The 23,513-nt window shown below is 42.6% G+C and overlaps 3 protein-coding genes across 5 annotated transcripts in view; 1 reads left to right on the forward strand and 2 right to left on the reverse strand.

Annotated features, from left to right (window-relative positions):
* Positions 1–3,080, reverse strand: part of enox1 (ecto-NOX disulfide-thiol exchanger 1) — a 72,603-nt gene extending 69,523 nt beyond the window's left edge. For all 3 annotated transcript variants that reach the window (XR_010915145.1, XM_067515330.1, XM_067515329.1), the window contains exon 1: positions 2,712–3,080. The gene's annotated coding sequence lies outside the window, so the exon portion shown is untranslated. The remainder of the gene's footprint in view (positions 1–2,711) is intronic.
* A 37-nt stretch (positions 3,081–3,117) lies between these two features.
* lacc1 (laccase (multicopper oxidoreductase) domain containing 1) lies at positions 3,118–10,577 on the forward strand. The gene is made up of 5 exons (XM_067515331.1): positions 3,118–6,682; positions 7,019–7,197; positions 7,584–7,749; positions 7,847–8,072; positions 9,014–10,577. The coding sequence occupies exons 1-5, from the start codon at positions 6,193–6,195 to the stop codon at positions 9,237–9,239; spliced, it is 1,287 nt and encodes a 428-aa protein (XP_067371432.1). The 5' UTR covers positions 3,118–6,192; the 3' UTR covers positions 9,240–10,577.
* Positions 10,578–10,932: 355 nt separating this feature from the next.
* Positions 10,933–22,468, reverse strand: lmln (leishmanolysin-like (metallopeptidase M8 family)). The gene is made up of 16 exons (XM_067515327.1): positions 22,095–22,468; positions 21,048–21,151; positions 20,833–20,863; positions 20,275–20,357; positions 19,870–19,987; positions 18,554–18,732; positions 18,109–18,214; positions 17,897–17,991; positions 17,420–17,537; positions 17,212–17,319; positions 16,947–17,134; positions 16,532–16,664; positions 15,997–16,156; positions 15,437–15,567; positions 14,522–14,732; positions 10,933–14,103 (listed from the first exon to the last, which is right to left on the reverse strand). The coding sequence occupies exons 1-16, from the start codon at positions 22,227–22,229 to the stop codon at positions 14,003–14,005; spliced, it is 2,001 nt and encodes a 666-aa protein (XP_067371428.1). The 5' UTR covers positions 22,230–22,468; the 3' UTR covers positions 10,933–14,002.
* Between the last annotated feature and the right edge of the window lie 1,045 nt (positions 22,469–23,513).

Raw genomic sequence — 23,513 nt, forward strand, 5'->3', positions numbered from 1 at the left:
GTTCAGAAAGTCCAAGTCCTGTTTATTTCATTTCAGTGTTTGTTTCAATGTTCTGATCCGCTGTGGTAACAACTGAGGTTCTCTCCAACAGTTCTTCAAAAGGAAAATGTGTCAGTGTGTAAAGTCCCAGACATTGTGCATCAGCAACTACAGTTTTAAGGACAGAGGATGGATTTCATTAGTTTTAAAGATGAATCTGAAGGATCACACTCTCAGAAAGTCTGACTGGTACATACAGAGGAGCTGATCCTACAATAAGTTTACATATTGTATATTTAAGAGAAGAGAAGCAAAGGTCCATGTTCAGGTGGCATACAGCTCCCTGTGTGTGCTCCTAATTTCGCCTTTTATTGTTGGTTAGAAGATGTGTTGATTTCAGGGAGAAACTAGTCTAACAAAGGTCTGATATATGAAGAACAAAGAACCACATTAAAGTAAAAATCGTTCGAACATCTCAAGGAAATGTGTTCAGATTTTTCCAATGAAACACTGACATTAGAATGCCTCATGTTTTGTTACAAGAAAATGTATTAATTGTGCAAATTGCCTGATTAAAAAAAAATCTCTTTTCTGGAATTTTTACTTACTGTACCTGTGGAGACCAAAGAATTTTGTTCTCTACTGTCCACATAAACGGTGCAAACACTTCTGTTTTTATGAAGCCCATCATGTTCCTGCATGGGGCATTTTCTCTGGGGAATAAATCCTCCGGTGGTGGTGGAGCGAACTCTAATTGTCCCACTGTATCACTGTACGCCACAATTAGCGACAGCCGCCGCCATTGAGCGCTGCGGCGTGGGGGGTCAATTAGCAGTGGCGAGGTGGCGTGGCAGCATCTGCACCAGACACAGGGAGGATGGATAATCACATTACAGCAGCTAAAAGCCACACGCTGTAACGAGAGGCATGAGACACAATCACTCCAGCAGACAAAAGAAGTGTGTGTGTGTGTGTGTGTGTGTGTGTGTCTTGTGTTTCTCCTCCTCAGAGGCCTGAGGAGACACTGGGAGATTGCAACACACCACAGTGTCAGAATGTGCTGCAGCGGCTTTACCATCAAGTCAGCTCCTATTAGTGTATGTCTTGTGGACACGTGCGCACACACACACACACACACACACACACACAGAGCTTTCATCACTATGTTGTAAAATCACTGCCAGATGCTTATTTTTTTTACCATACTCTCAATCCTACAAATGTCCCAGACTTCACAGCTGATGACCTGCCACCATGTACCAGCAACATGTAGGACAAAAACAGGAGTCAACTGCTGTTTATTCTGCAGGCCTGAATACTACTACGCTACTGAACTGCAGCAAGTACAGAGTGAGCACTCAGAGTACTTAGTCTCACAGAGGCTCTGCTCGTCCATGATTGTTGTTTGTGTGCAGCCTCCTCTCCAGGTGCTGAGGACGTCACCCAGGTGACGTGTCACCAGGTGACGCTGCCTACGTTCAGCACACAGTACATCAAAGCAGTAACTACAGTGTTTTTCTGCTGCAGTTTGTCAGGGATCCACAAACACTGTGTGACATTACGGGGGGAGGGGATCACACACTTTTCAGGGGTCTCACTGAACGAGTCAAAACACACAAATATTAATGATTAGAAAACACACAAGGGACAGAAAGTGACAAAATGGGAAATAAGAAACTGGTGTCAGGTCTGAATCCAGAACAAGAAGAAAGAATAAAAATACAAACAAACAAAATAATATTAGTACAAAGAAACACGAAATGCTCACAAAGAGACACAATAAAGGTCAATTCACACTTTTTGTTTGTCCTCTGATGGACATGATCACAGCAGCACGATGTGAAGAAGAAGAAGTGTTTGAACAATATTAAAATGTCAAAGACATGAAACAGTTTCACATGAGCTGTGTCACAGGTGTTGAAATAAATGTTATATGTGGACAATGTGGACAGACACAAGTATCTGTTATTGCACATGGACGTGGATCACAGCTACTGCAGCAGACACACGTCTCTGTAGTAAAATTTAATGAAAACTAAAACCTGGATGCTTCTCTCCATCTAACCTTAAAAATTACCAAACTTCTTTCAAACCAGAAACGTGAAGTCCTCCCATGTTAAAGGACTGAAGCAGCTGAGGACAGGGTCCAGACAAAAGGTTCATCCACGAAGTGAAGGGCATCATCCCCTCTATAACCACCACCCTCATCCTCTCTCACACACACACAGCAGAAACAGGAAGCCATCAGACACCATCAGGTGCAGAGTAAAGACCAGGATTATCAACGCGCCCCATCATCAGAGCACAGAGAGACTTTTAGAAGCTGAGACAGAGACACATTAAACCCCTCCAACCATCATTCACTCGATTTCTGTCTTTGTTTTACAAGAAATAGCTTCCGGAGAATCGTGTCCACATGTCTCCAGTTTGGCGGTGGACTCGATGCTTAAGACACTTTTACAACAAAAGGTGGATCCGGATCCCGCGCCCCCCTCCCTGTCTGAGTTAAATATAAACCAAACACACTCTCTTTGCAGCCCGGGCTGCAGGTCAACTTCTCCTCGACACACAGGTAAGGACGAGACACCATCAGTACAAGGACCAGGCTGATTGGGCGCCCGGGTGCGTCCGGATGCAGCTGCAGCAGTTTGTGAGGAGCAGCGCATCCTGACACCCGCGGACCGGTTCCACACTAAAGCGTCAAAGAACGGAGCAAAGCGGTCTTTCCTTACCGGCTGACACGGTGCAGGATCCGGCTGAAGCTCCGTTATCTGGACTGTACTAAATCCTGCTATCGGTGAAACTGGAGACAACCCTGCCGTTGCCGCCGCCGCCTCCGGTAGGACGGAACCCGGAGGCGCGTCACCGACACTGCGCCGTGCACGACGGTCGGGTCTGATCCCGGAGGTGCCTGAGACAGCGGGGAGGATCATCAGATCTGCAGAGCTGCTAATGTGTGTCAGTGAGGACCGTGGTTCTGCTGCCCCCAGTAACGCAGAGAACGGCGGCCTCACGTGATTGGTTCGTTATTAACAACAAGGATTCGTTCACCCTCACTTCACATTTGCTGATCAGCCTCTGTAATCACACACCACCCATTTTCACGGACCTACAGGGCACGGGTCCAGGGGTCCCGAGGGATCAGGGGCCCCACGTCACCTCCAAAACATCCTGGAAAAAAAATACATAAAAAGACTAAATTAAGTCATTTAAACTACAAACAACATGGCTGCACAGTCTGCAACCAGTGCTGTCAACACCACACCGAGAAGCTGCACAGAGGCCTTTTGACGAATTAGGGGAGGAGCAGTACTGCAGCGAACTTAGTGTCATATTAATCTACAGCAGTGAACTCGCGATCTATTCATTATTACTGCTCATATAATTTTGGAATTGGTTTTTGCTGAGTTACTAATTACTACTTCCACCCAAAGGACACCTTCTCTCATATTGAAGTTTCTTTTTCTGGTTCTAGTTTGGGTAGTATATGTACATAAATTCTATTAAACCACTCTGACTTCCCTATATTAAAATCTCTACGTCAAGATGAAAAACTCCTCCATATGACATCACTCTGAGGAACCTTCAGACCAGATTATGTCATCTTGTTGTTCACACTATGGAGTTTGTAATCATGGTCACCCTGCTTTTCCAGACCTCCCCCAGATATCATCTGTAATTCTAACGATGAAAAACTCCTCCAGGTGATGTCATCTGGTGGAACTGTTTTGTTAGAAGCAGAGGAATATTGTAATAAAAGGGAAGTGAGATGGAAATTTAAAAGGATCAACATACATTTACACCATAAACTAAAGCCCTACAGAGGAAGCTAAAAATTGGTGAAGTCGCCCTTTAAGCAAAAGTATCACTATCAGTGTTATAAGAAGGAAATGTGCTGCTAAAGTACAAAGTTAGGTGCATGGTTGGTTCTAATAAGTACATCGTGCTTGCACTGGACCGCAGATAGTGCAGTACTTCAGAATGTGACAGTACTACAGTGGGGCTCTGTGGCACAGGCGAGTCGACTAAAATCAGGTTCTGGATTCAGAACACATTTCAGAGCGGGTTTTAATCTTTTTACGAGATTTCATGACAGTAAGAATTAAACCTCTGTTATACCATCAGATCATCCTGGATCAGCCCAAACATGTGAATGTTCTGACACTTGGTAACAAAAATATATTGAAGTAGAGCTGCAGAATAAGTACTGCATTAAACCTGTTATCAAAGTAAAAACTGATCTGTAAACATATGTTAATATTCATAATATGAACCCAAAATGATGCAGAATCCAGGCATCTCTGACCCACTCAAAGGTAGGACTGGGTTTCAAACCTGGATACTTAAGGCCAAGTGAAACAAGTGAAACCAAACTGCTTCGATCTTTAATACCTGAACAGCCTGGGACAGTGCAACAAATACAGGTGAGGCAGTTTGCTCAGCTTCTACTGGAGGATCCTTATTTAACTTCCTGCTTCAGTGCGATGGTGAAACCTCTGCTTCAGGCACAATCACTGTGGCCCTGCTGCTGCAGCTCGCATGTCCACAGAGGACACTGCGGGACATCATATGTGGCATATATCACAGGAGCTGCTTTTAGAAGGGAGGTCAACCAGGCAGCACAGTCCTGCAGCTACAGAGCATCATCTGTCCTGATGGAGATCAGCAGGTGGAGCGCTGCCGCCCTCTGCTGGTGATTTACAGACATCGTCTTGGAGAGAGAGGAATTAAAAAGCTTTAAAGAATTTCAGTCACTATTTTCAACCAAACCCTCAAAGCCAACAGTGGAAGCCATGAATCACATCATGGTTGTTTCATTTCTGATCTGCTGTCATGATCTGTGGAATGTATCGGTAAACTGAAATCTGTTGCACAGATGGAGGACTGAGGACTTTGGCTGAGTGAAATGTCACAGAAAGAAACTCAAAGTTGCTGCTGGTTTATTTATTACAAGTCGAAGTGTTTGTGAAGCTGCAGTTTTAATCTAAAAGCTGCCTTCGTTGTCAGATGCTGCTGTTACTTCCACTCTGAAGCAGCTGCAGCCGCAGACGTGGTTTTGGTTTTCCTTTTGTCGCCTACAGTCATGCAGACGCACCAAGTAGCCTGGGAAACCCCTATATCCTCCTGCTCCTCAGGTGAGTCAGTCTGGTGCTTCACTCACCTCGGGTTTCCTCATTCCTCATCACAACACGCCGAGCAGTCCAACATTTGACACAACATTCTTTTGTACTGCAACAGGAATCGCACACATTGTGTCAAAGTGCTTACGGGCCTGACTGTGAGCACAGAGATACACTTCACCTTTTTACTTCTCTTTATGAACCAGTTCTCTCATTTGCGCAGGTCCAGGTCAGGTCCACACACAGTAACACAAAGGTGAAGTCCTGCAGTATTACAAGTCAGATTCTTCATCTCTAATTGAGCCATTTCCTGCTGTGTATCGAAATTTTATGATTGTCCCTTTAACTATTTTTAACTGGACAGTTAGTGGACAGTAGTCCATCATAGTCTAGTACTTTGAAGAGACAGGTGACAAACTCTAAGCAAACGACCACCAGAATCACTTTTTTTACACGATGTGTGCAGAATGGTTTTTCTTTCACTGATGTTGATCAGTGAATAGTTTCTCCATGAACTAAGTTCATTAAAATGTATCAGCAGCTTCTGCGCATTAGTCATTAGAAGAATCCATTCAACACCTCATTCAAATATCAATCCTTTAGAGGGAAACACTTAGTTTTTACTTACTGCAAGTAAAGTTTTGATTGCACTTTTTTTTCTTTTAAAGTACTCACAGATTTACCCAAATTACTGGGCAAGTATCAGAAACCTCACCCGAACATTCTCTAATTTACTGCTCACACTGTTCTGGCTTCATGTGAGCCGTCAGTGCATAAACCCATTCGTGTACATGTACCTCATTCAGGGCAGTACACAGCAGAACTGCAGTCCTTTGAGGTTCTTCCGCTGTTGTGGTGCGGAAACTCTGCAGCTGAGAAAGCTGCTGACAGGAGAAATTCCAGCGCGTGAGAGGGGTTTCCAGAGTGGGCGGAGCGCCGCTGCAGGCCACAATGCAGGAAGTGCACGATCCGCTGTAGTTCCCGAGGTTTTTCAGCTGTCAAACATGTTCTCGCTGCGGACAGACGCACAGAGGACATATAAACGAGGGGACATCAGGTTCACTTGTGCAAACTGAACTCCTCCCCGGTCACTATGAGTCAGGCCGTGCTGCTAGATCTGATTCACGGCTTCTGTCCGACATGCACCGGTCCGTCTCTGCTGGATCAGTCCGCATCGGATCCGCACGTCTTTTTGCTATGCGGTAAACGTTACCGGGGCGAAAACGGCTTTGCGGACGCGCTTCGGAGCTCGTGCAGGAGCGTGCAGGTCCTGGACTCCGACTCCACCGCGGAGTGTCTCTACAGATTCAAGCAGACTGTCGACCGGCTGGACCTCAGCAGGGTCACAGTCCTCACGACCCCGCAGGGTCGAGATGTGCTTGTCCGGTACCAGGAGCAGCTTTTCACGGCCGTGTACACATTTGATTATAGGTCGTTGGACAAGTCCACTTGTCCGAGCTGCACAGGCTCCGCCCACACGGACTTACCTGGTGAAGGGGTCCTTGAAGAAGTGTCCAGGTTTCTGCAGCAGCTGCCTACGCTGAAGGGAGAAACCAGGGTGCTGAAGTCATCACTGATTCCAGGTCGGTTCCAGACCAATATTCTACATAAGTTTTTGCTAACTTCTACTGAGACCAGTCAAAATTTGAGAGGGTCTGAGTTCAGACCAGTTTGAACAAACAGCTTTCATTGTGATTGTAAGGGTCTCATGCAAAGTTGCTGCCTTTAAGATCAGTCTCAGTCCTGTAGCATGTTATTAGTCAGTTCGTCATTCTGATCTCAAATATCCTGTGGCTGAGGTGTATGTGCTGTCTGTGTTCCGGCATATGTCCCGTTCTATTTTTGCATGAGGAAGGAAGTGTTAAATTTCCAGATTTTCGACTGCAACAGTATTTGTCTTCCCTGTCTCTGCTCGTCAGACTGCTTTGGTCACGGCTTCAGCACTCGTACTGGTGGTGTGTCCTACATCCCGACCCTGTCATCCATGAATCTGTTCTTCAGCAGCAAAAGGAGGGACCCTGTCGCTGTGGTGATGGAGAACAGGCGCAGACTGGCCCTGCATGCTGGTTTCCACCCTAAACCACTATGTCTAGTCAAGGTAGTTGTTTTGTGTCTCTCTGTTGCATGTGTCTGATTGTTGTGTTTCTTTGATTTTTGCCCGTTTTCTATGGTTTTGCATCTCTTTGAGGTGATTATATCTCACTTTGATTGTTTTGAGTCATTTTCCATCTCATTATGACTCTTTTCTGTACATTTGTGGTTGTTTTGCTTCTATCTGGGGTTGTTTGGTTTTTGTGTGGCACATCGTTGTGACTCAGACAATGTTTGGCAAATACTTAGCAATGAGTTGTTTTTTTCCAGCTATCTTCCAAAGTTTGCAGCTGTGTTGTGTGTCTCTGCGTGTCTGTTCTTGTGAACAGTCCACCGTTCTGAGCTCATAACACAGTTGCAGTGTGTGAACATGTGCTGACTTGCTTCCTGCAGGTGAACCACGCCAGTGATGTCTGGGTGATGGGTCAAACTGAGCCGGAGAGCTACGACGGGATGGTCACCAACCAGACTGGGCTGGTTTTAGCCGCTCCAGGAGCAGACTGCATGCCGATCCTGTTTGCCGATCCTGTGTTAAAGGTCATTGGAGCTGCTCATGCAGGTAGGTGATCAAAAGAGCGGGAAACGTGTGATATCTGATATCTGAAATCACAGACTGGAGCACTCGTCCTTCCTGAGCTTTTTGAGTTTTTCCCCAGGTTGGAGGGGGACTCTGATGGGTGTTTCCATGGCCGTGGTCAAGGCCATGGTAACGGGATTTGGTTGCAAGGTGAGTGACATCGTGGTGGCAGTGGGACCCTCGGTGGGGGCGTGTTGTTTCATCTTGGAGAAAGAGATGGCGCTGGATTTCGTCAGCATCCATCCAGACTGTGTCCCTGATCCAGAATCAGCCAAACCACATGTCAACATCCGGCTCGCCAACAGGTACATATAAAACTGCTCATGTTTCTTTTGAAAATTCATGGAAAACTGCGTTAACAGTGGTCATGAATATTTGCAGTCTCCAAGTGTCACCACATTAGTTAGGAGTTCCATGTCTGACACAGGATAAAATAAGTAATATGAATAAGTTAACATTTATGGATTTTGTCACTTCAGTTTCTTTTGTCTGTTAATTTGGGAACAGTTCCTAATGCTCACCAGATCAAAACAGGATGTATAACGTGTCTACGGAGTCAAACTGTCTCGATTAAAAGATTCAAAATAATTCGGGATTATCTCCTGATTGCAGTGCAGCCATGGACACACATAGAAATCACCGGGTTGCTGTGATACTGAAGAAATCTTAAAAATGTTATAATTCTCAGAGGAGTTGTGCACTTTTAAGGAGCAAATTTGTTCTATGACGTCTAAGTGAATTTGACATTTATCATATGGGAAATGAATCAAATCATGTCTGACAGTAAAAGTATCTTCAGGGAGTTAAAGTCACACTATGTAAATTTGTGTGTCGTGTGTTTTTGTTATGACTCAGAGAAGAGTGTCGTTTCTGACTCACACTGCTGTACTTAAGGCAGGGATCAGTAACCCGTGGCTCCCGAGATGCAGCACCCATTTTTCCCTTACTAGTGGCTCCCTGGATGTTTCAAAATATAGTACTTAATTTGTAAAAAAATGCAAATAGCTCTGGATAAGTGTAAAATAATATTTTTGTACACTGAATTTTAAATGAAAATGTTTGAACACTGCCTAAGCTTAAACTAAGACCAGTTCTGTGCATTGCACTGACTTGCAGGGACAACATTGTGCATGTAAAAGGCTCAAAGTTTTTGTGAACAGAGTTTGTCTTTAGACAGTAAAGGTTGCTGACCCCTGGTTTAGTGGACAATAAAGTTGTTAACCACATTAAACCTGTACCGCTGTAGAATCCTCCTCCAAAAAGGTGGCGTCCTGCCTGAACACATCCACGACGACACGGTGATGGACCGGTCCTGTGTGACGCCCTGCACCTCCTGTCACCCTGAACACCACTTCTCCCACGTCAGAGACGGACCCAACTTTGGCACCCAGGTGGGCTTCCTGTGGATCAAAGAACCTGGAGATCAGGTCCAACGCCCAGCAGGCCAGACCGGCACACAGGGACAGCGTTAGTCACAGATACCATGGATGGACCCCTGGACACAGACAGTTGAAAGGGCCAACACCCCTCGAACGCAGAGTCCCCATGGACTGAATCAGACACAGAATCACCTTTTTTTGATCTGACTGCAGAATCTAGTGGAACTAAAGGAATAAGCTGGGCACAGATCATTTTCTGTTTAAATCAAGCTACTCTGTTAACCAACTAAGCTGCCAACAGGAATGACTTGCCCATCAACAGTGTTTGGACATTTGTCTCACTGTTGTGTGACACCAAGCTAAGCTAATTGGATATTTGTCCGTACCTTAAATTGCTTATTGCAGATAAAACAACAAAAACAAAATTTATATTGTTTTATATATACATCCGTATACACACACACACACACACACACACACTAATTAGCGAAATCTACTTAAAACATAAATACAAAAGGTTTTGGGTTTTACAAGACATCAGGGCAGAAGCTCAGAATAGGGGAAACACTTTTTGTAACATTAGTCCTGTGGCGTGTGATTGAGTGCACTCCACAGTCTGAGGGGGCAAAACTTGTATTTTACCCTAACATGGACCTTTGTGCATGTTTCACAAACCCCATCCATCCACAACACTTTTACTAAGTGGAGGGGGACACACCTAGTTCAGCTTTACTGAAGAACACTACATAGTTCATTTTCAAAAAACAAATATCCTAAAGCCCAAACTGAATATCTGCTCAGTGAACCAATATCTGAAAGGTGGAACATCTGAGTCTTGTCCTTCTGTCTCTTTGTAATTGTTTTGTTCATTTAGCATTTATTTTGTCCTTTCTTTGTAATGTTGCATCTTGGGGACATTTGATTAATCCATCCATTCACACACATACTACACCTCTGGACTGGAGACTAAATCACTAATAAGTGCAGGTTTAATCAAGCTAAAAATTAGTCTTATTAAAGTCAACCTGTCACGGTGACTCATGGTGTTAAATCTGTAGAGCATGTTGCACAATTAGTCTTTTCTTTTCCACTGTTTTCCCTCTAATGTCAGATACATTTCAACTGCAGTGTATCTGGGTTCCAGCTAAGTGGACTTTATTTGACAGACCTATTGAGATAATCAACTGCTGCTAAAGTGACTGTAAAACATCAGAGATGGACCACCGCTGTGGGGGTTTATCCAAAACTATGTAACACTTCCAGGAAAGGCTGTGTCCTGACAATAGTTCTAAGGTTCAACATTGTCACATCCTGCAGAACAAAACAGAACACACAGTCAAACGATGTGTAACACATGATTTGTCACATTGTTCAGGAAAACTGTACACAGAAGCACATCCTTGTTTTAATAAAGTTTTAATCTACTGCTAATCTTTGTCTTTATGTTTAATTTTTCTGTCAAAATCTTACGTCAAGCCACTGAGCACCAGCAGTTCTTTAATGTTTATTGTAAATATGGAGAGATGGTAACAATGTGGTCTGAAGTAAAAGTACTGATAACATACTACATCAAAAGTCCTGGATTCAAAATCCCAAAGTTAAAAACTGAACTGAAAACTCAAACAAGCGGTGCAGCTACAGATGATGCCATTCACACACAGACGTATCATTTTGGGGCCAGTAATGTGAAAAACTGCTGGTAACTCGTCGAGGAGCATTATGTTAGTCAGAAAGATCTACTGTGGTTTACTATATTTGATCATTTAAAAACAAAAAGCACAGTGTCTCTGGGGTACAGACAGCTTTATTTTGAAAGACAAACATTTGGGTCTTGATTTGTCTTGAAAAGCCCTTTTTCTAAAAACTCATTAAAATAGAGATAACAGATAAGCTGACAAGTGTTTCTCATCAGCCTCGTGATATTTTGAGTTACAGAATTCAGTTGAAGCAAATTTGATTTATGTTCTAAATCAGCTTTCGTCCCATCAGTGAAGCTTCAGTAATCATGTTAAAAGTCTTCGTAACAAGACAATGTCCCTCACACAGGACAGGTGAAATTCTCCTTAAAAACAATAAGTTATATTGGGGTCGGGTCATGTGGACATGACAACACTAATGTTAACGCTCTACAGTGCTTCAAATGTCTTTATACAGTAAATAAACAGTTTTTTAAATAATCAGCTACTCATAACGCTAAAATGTCCTGTTGACACATTTCCACAGTCACATTTAAAAATATCCAACATTTAAAATAGTAGAAACAACAAAAAAAAACTACATCTGGGATTTTAAATTTAAAAAAAAAAAGCTTTCTGTCACTTTGCATTCTCTTCATTTTAATGCAGCCAATCAGAGAAGTGCTTCACCACCAACAGCAGCTCTATACGCTTAGTGTTTCAGAAATGATCAACATCCAGATGAGCTTCAACGGGGAAACGACACGCAACAGTGCAGAACAACAGAAGGGTTTCATTCCAAAAGAGACTTGACTGAGTCAATTCTTCAAACACTACATCAACATGCTTTTTGTTTTTTACTGTAATTTTGAGTCATAGCTTTCCGTCTTTCATTTGGGTTTTTATGTGTTACAGCACAGAACAGCAAGATGTTAATGGGTTTGTCTAAATAATTCAAAGGATGCGCTAGATTAAGATTCATATCAGTTTGAAATTTAAACATCCATTTATTATCTGTAACCCCTCCTCCTCTTTCACCCAGAGGTCACTGGGTGTGAGGAGGGGTCCACCCTGGCCTCCAGTCCCAGGGCCAACACAAATTAGTTACATGTTTACTAAGTGTCTCACTCATCCACTGCTGCTTTCACTCTCATTAACTAAACCTGAAAGAACAGAGCAATTGCATGGTGCATTTAGGGACAGCGATGGACAAATCATACGTCTTTTAAAAAAACTAAGTCGACAACATTTAGTTTAACATCTAGTTGTCATTGTTCATGTAAAGGGGAGTGGGGCGGACTTTGGCTAGGGGGTGAGATTTGGGCACAACATTTAAAAAGAACGGTTCTCGGACAGGACTCTATGTGATCTTGTTCTTTCTGTCAAAGCCAAAGCTCAGAGAGCTGGGACAGACACTGATAATCTGTGAGGAGGCAACCCAGAACATTATGAATCATCCTCTGGGAACCACAGCTTCACCACCACAATAAAGTTAAGTTTCACAAAAACATTACAAATCCTCACGTTGGCAGCGTAGATATTCATGGTGCTTTTTGTGTAAAGGAGATGAAACTGTTTTGGAATGAAACCCTGTTTTTGTAAAGAAAGAAAAACATGGAAACTCTCTCCAACACAGCTACACAGACCAGCAAATTCACATTTGTTCAGCAGGACATTTGCTCTGCTGCATACATACCCATATTAGGACGTATAGTTTGTGGGGACACTAGACATTTGGCTCTATCAACATGACTGAGAAGTTAGAGAGCTCAAACAAAGCAGTACACTAGGGGAAAACTGATTTTGAAATAAACCCGTACAAACTACAAAGAGTCAGATTTTCCCTCACTGTAGAAACTAAACAATGCTCTAAATTAATGCTCTGTTTGAAATAAAATGGTCCTTAAATGTCTTTACTGTACATAATAAATAGTTTATAATCTCCAGCACCATCAGCTCCTCACTGTGGGACAGAGTCTCAAATTGCACTGAAGACCTCGTGATGAGATGATGGGATGTTGAACAGAATATTAATAGTTAAAGGATAAAATCAGTCATTTTTTATATTTTATTTTGAAAAATGTGACCTTGTTAATAGTTTTAGAGAGTGAGAGTGATGGGATGTTTACTGCAGAGGCTGTTTTTAATACTCCAATGAACAAACACAGCACATAGTGCAACAGGTTCTGAACAATGGTTGATAAAAAACATCATTGGTTTGAGTTTCTGTGTTAAATGGTAAAAATATAGAAAATGACCAGCTTTATCATTTACATTGCTTTAAACTTCTGAATCTCTTTGCTTATTCATTAAAATTGTGGGCAAACACAGACGGTATTTAAAAGATGCTGACGTGTCATTCAGAGAAAGAAGATCGTTCTGTCTTGTAGGGAAAGGAGTTGGGAACCAGTTCTAAATAGCTGGATCCACTGGAACTGTGAGCCTGTGACTAAACTCTGCATCTACGCTGAGGGAAATTTGCAAAAAGTGGAGTCACAGTGAAGAACAATAGTGTTCAGATACAGAGATAATGGAGCAGCTGTGTTGATGCTAAAGACCTGTATAAGCCTACTTTTTGTCCCCCCCCAAACAAAAAAAGAATCAAGAATGAATAAGAATTGATCATGGAAATGGAATCAATCAAATCAATCTGTCCTGTTCCTCTCTTCAGATGGAATTTCCATAAAAACTAGTCAGTTTAAAGTCAAACCTAAACTGTCACAATCTGACCACCAGGTGACGGCTGTTCCCTCTGCTTTTTGTTTGGGTTGTTTGGAGATGGCACCTGATGATCCTCATGGTCTTTAGTCTCTACACAAGAAGAACATGCATGATCTTTAATTCTGTCACAGCAGAGTAAAAGAAAATAAAACAGGATGTCCCATGATGCACCAGGAGCCAGTATGTGTCCTGTGAGCTGCCTCGGGCCAGAGAATAAACTGACTCGTTAATAAAAACCAGAGGCTCCACACTCCTGAAAGATCCCTGACAGTCCTGAGATGTGAAGAGACAGACTGGACAGGAGACAAGAGGAAGAAGAGAGGGACGTCCTGAGGCAGGAGTGATGGGGAAGAAGGAAGGAGGAATGAGGAAGGGTGGAGAGGAGTGTGTAGATTCCAGCTACCTCACTGTGTGTGCGTGTGTGTGTGTGTGTGTGTGTGTGTGTGTGTGTATGCTGTATCAGCTTAAGTGGCAGAGCAGCAGTCCAGCCACTAGAGGGAGCAGGTTGAGTATCAGGAGCCAAAGAGTGACAGCCAGTCCAGAAGAGCTGGAGCACGGGTCTAAAACACACACACACACAAACAAACACATGTCTTCATTCTTCTAGTCTGACATCATTGGTTGCTGATGTAAAACACACAAGTACTAACAATCTACTGACAAACCCTGTGTCTGGGTCTACACATTTGCATAACAGTACACTTGTCATTACAGTATGATGTCACACATATTTTTAATTAAAGACTGCTGACTTCACATGTCCTGGAGGACTTCAAACAATTACAGCAGTGCTGACAACAAGGGCTGTGACCCAAAAGACATTTCACTCTAAAAAAGACAAAGCGTTAAATTGTGTCAGGTTGCAGTTATGAGACTAATCTAAATCTAAATCTAAATTGTTCCTAATATTCTGAAGCTTGTGTATGTTAGATTATAGCACTACTCAGCAGTACCATAAAAGAAAGAAAACAAACTCACCAATAGCTTTACTCAGGGAGGTGTTGGTGGGCGGGAGCAGATGGGGAGGGGGACAGTCATCACAGAAATCTGTGCAGGCGGGGCAGACGAGCACGCCGTTGTAAACCCAGTCGCTGACTCGGACGCTGACGGTCAGCTGCTGACCTTTCCTGACACACAGGAAGGAGCGGTCCTGAACGTACACGATGAGGCCCTGAGCAGAGCACGACACCTGCACACACACACACACACACACACACACACAGTCACTATAGCTATAGTTATGTGCAATAAGTCTGAAGCTGGTTAGCTTAGCATCAAAACTGGAAAGACCAACGATGATCAGAGGAACAAAGGCACATGGACCTGTTAGTTCATCATTAGCTGCATTAGGTTTTGATGTGCAGCACAGGCTGCTGTTATCCACCAACTTTAATCTCATCAACAGAGCAGGTTATAGCTTCCACACAGATCTGTACGTGTGCTCTGGTATCAGTTCACCATCATCAGCAGAACTGATGAAGCCTTTCAGGGGAGAAGTCAAACAGACCATATACTGCCACCATTTTCTGTGGCCACACAGTGAGCAACAGCAGCAGCAGGTTGCATCGTGTTGACAGAGCTGCACCTGCTGTCTGAAACTCAGCAGAGAAACACAGTGTGTGTGGCAGCAGGAGGACAACTTTCTGACTTTTTCTCTGAGCACGTCATCTGTGAGGCAGCTGTGTTTGCCAACTGAGCACACGGCAAAGGAGGAGACATTTACCTGTTCCTCTGTTGTCCATGATGCCGGAGTGCAGCTGAACTCACTGTGCTCAGAGTCCCTAAATGAACCACATGAAAATGCTCATGCGGGTCAAAAACGGATGAAAAAAATCAGACAGACGTGTTGTGGACAGGCTCTGACTAATAAGGTAAGACACAGTGGAGCGGCACCTTGTAGCAGCCAGAGCCCCAGTCAGGGTATGTCATCTTCCTGGTGCACTGCTCCATGATGAAGGCTGACTTCTGGTACAGACACACAGAATCCGGTCCATACTGCTCCGCTCCGTAGTTCCTCCACCAGTCTGAACACACACACATCAAAATGATTTAACCAAAGAGCTTCTCAGGGTAGTGAAGCCTCTCCTCACTTCTCTAACTTGACATTTAGCTGTAATTCATTTAACAACAAACAGTGTTCATTCTGCATAAGTTTTAGGATCATTTTAGTTTCATTAGCATTTAAATCGTTTCCATCCCCTTATGTGGCAAAAATAATTAAATGTCAATTCACATTTAGTTAGTAAAAATGTTTAATTGGAAATAAAAGTTACTGTTGAATGAATTCATCAAGGCAGATGCAAACTTTAGTTTCTTACTAATACTTTTACATACATTGCTTGTTCAATTTTCTTACTTCCGAAAAACATTTCTACCACCTGACAGTGCAGTTATGTGTTAGGTTTAGGGCTAAGTTTGCATCCTGTACAATGCCATTTCAATGTAAAGAGTACCTGGCTGGTTCTCAGACACTCTGCAGTCTGAGTTCCTCTGATACTCTCCACTCAGGTGCCAGCTGAACTCCTGGCTGAAGGGGCAGTAGTCAGCGATCTCCACGGCACCGCCAAAGAACGACAGCTGATTGGCCGGAACATCTGGCATCCACTCAAAATACTGACGCCCACAAAGAATGAGTACACTGACAGGAGAACAGGTGCTACACCTGCCCCCACTAATAGCCACAATACAGTACACATCACTGCAAAAGGTAGAAAATATTCTAAATTCATTCTGTGTCATGTTACAGAGCTGCTGTACACACACCATAACATGGCTGAATGTTCTGTATGTGGAGACAATTGTATACATCATGTACACAACATGAACTGTCCTTGTTATCCCTCGCTGTTTGGTGTTCGCTAAATGTCTGCACACACTTAAAAAAACAAAAAGACAAAAACTACACCAAAAACTACACCAATATCCAACAATCAACCTGTTTTAAAGCACTATGTTTAGTGGAACTGAAGCGGAACTTTAGTTGTGTACCTGGTACTCCAGAGGCAGCTCCTGTGGGTATTTCTGCAGGTTGCAGACAGCCACAGCCAGCTGGTCTTGTCTGCAGGTGAGCTGCAGAGGGGAGGCTCGCACGGTGTCACAGTACGGAGTCACAGCGTGACGTCTGCACAATACAAACACCGGTGGTGAGTTAAGGTCTTTCTACAACAAAGATATGAAGCCAATTTTTTAAATATGCAGACAAGTAGGTGACTACAGTCAATACTAATCTTTTTATATACTCTAATTTATTTTCACTTCCATTGCAATATCTACTTGTAACATATTGCCAAGTTAGTACAACTCTACATTTACTTTTAGTAAAGTTTCATGTCAGCAGCATCAAACAATGAAAGGTAATAGCAATACAGCTAATATGCTTTGTCATCGAGACTATGGCAGTGACCTCTGTCTCTGTCTGTCCATCCAGAACTTGCAGCTCTTCATGACAAAGTCACAGCCGAGGCCGCGGCCCCAGTCCAGCCTCTGAGCCAGGCTGTAGTTGGCTCGGTACCAGCCGCTGTCCTCCATGATGGCCAGCGTGAGCCGAGAAAACACTCGGTTCTGGGTGTGGGAGCCAGTCATCGCCTCGTTCTGATGGAGGCAAAGCAAATATTAAACCAAAAAAATGGTTTAGTGAATAAAAGGTCACACACAGAATCAATGTTCACCTCCAGCAGTCTCTTCTCCCAGTGGTTAAGCTCAGTTCCTGTCCCTCCCTGATTTTCCAGCTCCATTCCCTCCAAGATGGGACAGTTAAAATGTCTCCGCGCCTCCTCCTGCAACCAAAGACAAGGACATGATCTGATGCTCACTGTAAATACGGGCTGCAACTAACGAGTACTGCGATTTTCTATACAGAAAAAGGTGGATTCTTACCACAACACGGGGAGTGACAAGGACATGGACTTGGTGTTGGACCATCACCCCTCCTCTGATATCCCACAGTCTATTAACCCTCCGGATCACTGCCTCGCTCCACTGGTACAGACCCAGGCTGACACACACAAACACAGGTTTGAGAAGCAGCGGTAGCTTGATCAGTGTGCACTGATTTATCAGGTTTGTGGAGGTGAGACAATGGCCAGAGTTTGAACTCTGTTTAGAAAATACAACAACACACTATCTTGCTGGGACATCGGATTTTCACGGAGCTACAGCTGGTAGATGGTTAGCTTAGCAGCCTCGTTAGTGTTTTTGTACGTAAACAACATGCCCATCGTGAGTAAGTTTTAGAGCAGCTGCAAGTTGTTACATCCAGCTGAGGCAGGGTAAGTGTTTCGCCCAGTAGATCAAACAGCTACCAAGCACTTTCCTTCTTCTAATCAGATAGAATTCCATACAAATTGTCTTCACCTTTCATTGAAGGCGGGCAGGCCACTGGCAAAGCGTGGAGTCAGAGGTTTGCCCTCGTCATCGTGGTAGAAGGCAAATAGACCTGCTGAAAAACCCTGGAGGACAGAAGAGAAACCCATCCACCTTCAGTAATTATATTTGGGCCTTTAGAAATCTTCATTCTGAAGACGGCAATAAGCAGATGACTAAATCAAAAATGCTGTTGCACTGACCAGAGCATGGATGATCTCGTGTTTGACAGTGGAGAGCATGCCTTCAAACTCCTGAGGCTGAGAGGAGATCATAGCAGGACACAGGTTGGCGTAGCCTGCTATAGGTCTGAAACACAAACATGCAGTCAGCTTGTAACTTTTAAACTGACGTGAACCAAGTCAGGCATCAATGGGTAAGTTACAAAATAGTTAGCACACCTTTTTGCTTCCATGCAGAGGATGGACCGCTAAAATTTCCTGTCAACATTTTTGATTCCTGTTGTTTGTTCATTTTTAAGAATGCTGTCAGAATATTAACCCAAATCCCTAATTTGAGAGTATAATTGCTTTTAAAATACATGGTTTATTAAGATCAATGTGCTACAAATAGTTCTCTTTCTATTCCAGGTGCAGCAAGTCAGTTCAGCATGTGACAACATACAGGGGACACATGTTTTCCTCCCACCTGTCCAGCTCTGCCTCCAGCTGGCAGTAAGCAGCGTAGGCCACTATGTTCTCCTGTCCACAGCGCTCTGTGGTGATGCCGCTGACGTAGAGCACAAAGTCAGACCCCTCCACTCCGGGCCCATCTGGGGGGCCAGTGGGGCCACATGACTTCCCTGATTCACTGCACACCTTGCATTGCTAAAGAGATAAAGAATGGACAAAGGCATTCATTAAACAGAAGAAACATGAGATTTATAACCTGACAATAACATCTTTTATCCTTCCAACTTTTTAACCGTCTGTCCATCTTCCCAACTGTCTCCGAATATTCTTTATTTCTTTCTCCTTCATTAACGGCCTCATTTGATTAGCAAAGCTATAATAGTCGGCATCCACTGATTTTCCAGCAGTAGATCTTCAGCAGTTTATATCATTGTTTTTCCCCAAGGGATCGATCTTAGTTCTCCTTTCTGTTCACTCTTTAAATGCCACGGATGACATCAGGTAAAATTACTCTGTGCTGACCATAAAAAGTCTATATAATGGGTAATAATGCAATAACTATAGCATGCATCAGTTTATGCAACATTGACGGTCCCCAGTCGATGGAGAAAATGTTATGTGTTTCTATTTGAAATTATAGTTGCATGACCTCCATCGACCATAACAGACAGTTCTAATTCACTTTTTTCTAATTCACAATTTTTAAAATTTAATTTAGAGATGCAACAGAAAAAAACAGGAGCAGCTGCAAGTTCTATCTTAGTGTGTTACGTTAATATGTTTGTGTGCTTTCTGGTTAGTAAAGAAAGGACTCAGATATTTATGCTATACTGTGTTACCACTGTAAAGATTTGGAAAGTCTACCATAAATCCATGTTCATGTGTATTTTCCTCAATGCTTGCTACAGTAAATGACCTTTAAGTGTGCTTTCACACCTCTGCTTCCTGTGAGCAGAGGTACAACAGCCGATGAAGCCTAAAACCTCAAGTTTTCCTCTAGGGGCAAGTTGGGAGTTTTTTTGAGACCAATATCACAAATGTCAAATAGCTTTTAAGGCACTTTAGTATTTGTCCAATGCATGCCATCATTTGTCCTTACAAGATGGAAGTCACCCCACAGTTCACATTTGTGGATTCAATAAATATTTCTGATGAATAACAAGTACATTTTGATGCAGTTCACTGTCCCCTCAAAATGAACTGTAAGAATCTAATGATCCTCTAACTCTTTATCTATTGCCTTCATCAGGATGACACGTGAATAGTTCACCTAGAGTACAACCCTTATTATATAATAAACTATTAAACCATTGATCTGTGGGCCTTCCTGACCTGCAGGTGGTGCTGTGGCACGACAACAGGGCCGCACCGAGTCGTGTCTGCACAGGCGTCCTGGCAGTAGCGATGAGGGTCATCTCTCTTCCTCAGGTACTGATTGGTTGCACATTGTCTGAGGCAGCAAAGACAAATTGTTTTTCAAATTGTAATTTTAAATCAACATCAGAATCTGTGACATTCATTGCTTTCAGTATAAAAAGTAAGTATGTTTAGGTTCTCTTCCGTTCAACATTGAGGCTTGTTTGTACTAATAAAACCTAGGAAGCACAGAAGGAGCTCTTAAATAGCACAAACACACCATACAAATAAAAAAAATCTGTCCGGTTCATTCAAAGGTCCGGTTTTCGCACGAAGGCCACAGTGTAATAGCCCTTAAACTGCTCAAATGGGACCACATACCTGCTGAGCAGCACAGGCCCTACCCTGCGCCTCACACTGAAGGCCCTCTGCAGGTAGTCGATGGCCTGAGGAAACAGCTTATCCTGGGTAGAGAATACACAATAACACTTAGTCAATTTAACAATTCACCCTTTAAAGCTGCTGTGTGGAGTTTTTGAGTAGGACTATGAAGCAGGTTTTGCTTCTAAAGTTACAGTTACAGTCAGAGTGAGCAATGAACCCAGAATCAAAACCTCCATTAGAAGACCCTGGATGACTTCCCATCACACATGAGTTAGGGCTATATCAGAAAGTATCAGTTGAGTGAAGATTAAACTCAGATACATCTTCAAATGTTTTGTCTCCACAGTTCAAAACTCTAAGACTATTAGTTTATTATCATGTACAACAAAGAAAAGTCTCAAATTTTGAAAAGATGGTATTGACTTTTGCTTATAAATGTCTAAAAGCATTATTTGATTACCGAAATATTACACTTTATTGTACATGAGTAACTGTTGCAGCTCTACACACATGCATACACATTTGAGGTCTTTGTAAAAAGTGCAGTGGTGTTACCTTCACCAGTCTTCTCTTGTCTGCAGGAAGCCTGTGGAGAAAAATCACATCAGCTGGAGACAAAACATCAGTTCAACCACATACTGTAGTCATAGAGTGAGCACAACTGAGCCTGAACCATGGACTGATGATAGCATCTATTGTTATTTGGAAAGCTGAGCAGTTTATCACAATAACTTAAGGGATCCAGTATATCAATCTGGTGCAGTGCTTACTGGTCAACACTGAAGTCGTAGATGATCCTTATTTTCAGCTGAAGGTCATCAGGTGAGCTTCTTTTAGTCAAACGCTCGGCCTTCAAATAAACGTGATGGACAATCTAAAAGATGACCAATAAGAGACCGCAGGTCAATGACAAAGACACTCCGACAAACATATATTGTTTTATTTATCTACTTAAGTGGACTTCAGTTTAGTAGAGTGGGCAACACTCTTACAATCTAACATGATGTATATACTTAATGTGCATAAATGTACCATACAATATGTCAGTATATTGTAACATTGTAACATGTTGGTTATTCAAATGAGAAATGACTACAATTACTAATACTTAAAATAATCAGGTAAGAACATCTGCTGAGTTTTACATCCACCAAATCAAGGTACATGACCTCACTGATAGATACATAAATAGACTCCTCAAATTGTTCTGGTACATTCTTATCTTTAGGGTCTATGGTAAATCTTTAGGCAAAGTTTCCTTTTAGAATCAAACTCTACATTACTCTTAGCAGGAAAACGTTAAAAATGTTTTGTGTAAAGTCCTGAAGTAGCGCGAGTCCATTTGGGGTTTTTAACGTTAATGTAGAGAAAGTCATTTATGATGGAGAATATGATGCTTTTATTTAGTGGAAATGCCCCCGGAAGTGTTTGTTCTGCTGTTGCTAGGGGAACACAGGCTAAGATGAAGATTTAATGTGATCAATAAACACACGTCTAAATAAAACGGATTTTACATTTTAAAGGTGCGTAAAATTTGTTATTTTCAAGTGGCCTGCTAACGTATGTTTTACATTTGCCTGTTAGCTGACACTAGCTAATTGCGGCAAATCCCATTTTAATGAGGATAACGTTAGCTACCTACACATGACTATTTTTACATTTGACGTAAAAAACACAGAATTTTTATTATTGATATTGGATGTAATGTGTGTCGACCAATAAACATCTCAGCGCCGCCACAATGTGAAGCGCTCCACCGGTTTCCCAGTATTTCGGACTCTTCACCGTACTTAGCACGTTAGCTTAGCTTAGCTCACCTCAGCAGGAGCCGGGGCTCGGTGTTTGCACGTCCCGTGGCAGCTCGCCAACACAGCCAGGAGGGAGAAGACGAGGGCAGGGCCGAGGAACCAGGACACGGACGGCTTGCCATCCCCGCTCAGCCTCGGCTCCATCCTCCGACGGGGGCTCGACAGCCCGAAGTCATCAGAACCTCCACCGGCCCGGTCCCCTCGCCGCTCGTGTCATTCATCGCTTGCAGGGTGAATCAGAACATGTCAGCGTTGTGTCAGTGACAGCAGGACGAGCGGTCGGTGAGCGTGAAGTGAGCGGCTGACAGCTGCGGCGGCTTGGTGTCAGCTGGGAGCAGAGCACCGGCGCTCCAGAGATCGTCTCCGTACAGGATGAATCACTCATCCTGTACAAGGTTGTTTGTAGCACTCCAAAGATTGTCTACATTAAAAAATGAGTCACTCCTGAGCGGAAAGGAAATTTCAAAACCATTTATAAAATGTTCATTTTTAATTTTGTCTAAAATATGTGTTTATAACTAGGTGGCCCAAGGACAAATAACTAGGAACATGCACTACATAAAACAACATGTATCCACACTAAGGCTGCACCTAACAATTATTTTTTTCAATTCATCGATTTATCTATATATTATTTTCCCATTAAGCTCTTTTCTTTTTTAATTAATACGGTAATTAATTTACTAAAAATCTAAAATCCTTATGATTTCAATATTTTTCCAATGTTTGTCTCTGCTAAAAATACTCCCATAACTTGGTCAAGTATTTTTTCCGCTTTTGACTCACAGTCATCTTACTTCCTACTTTTTGTATTTATGAAGTTTTCAAAGAAAAACTTCTATTTACGTGTTTTTTTTTCTATGACCGCGGTTGACTTTTGTTTCTATGTAAATATTATATTTTCCATTTTGTTCCACAAGTTTATTTTATTATTCACTAATCTGTCTAACTACTTTATTTTTTACTCTGGACATTTAGATAAAAGGTGGATTATTCAGATTAGTCTGTTTACAGGTTGTTGTCATTGAAGCCCTGTTAGGAGGAGGACTAGTGAATATATGAAAAAGTATTCAGTGTCTAGATTTTGGACAGTTGGTCAAAACATCTCAACATGAGACTTTGACTTCTGGAAAAAACTAGACTCATTGTGATGCTTTTACAGAAAATTAAACTAGGATCTTTTATCTGGGGTTGATCTGTAGTATACAGTCCTTCCAATCATGCTGTGTAAGATGTAAATAAAAAGAGAATATAATGGTTTGTAAACCACTGGAAACCACCTATTTTGGAATTTTAAAAAGTACAAAGACATTTCAAATGTTAAAACTGAGAAATCTGACTCTTTGAAATACAGGGTTCTGTAGTAGAAGTCTTGGACTGGCTCGGCCTGCAGTCCAGACCTGTCCCCCATTGAAACCATTAGAAGCC

This window comes from Channa argus, chromosome 9, assembly GCF_033026475.1.
Source record: "Channa argus isolate prfri chromosome 9, Channa argus male v1.0, whole genome shotgun sequence".
NCBI classification, from domain to species: Eukaryota; Metazoa; Chordata; class Actinopteri; order Anabantiformes; family Channidae; genus Channa; species Channa argus.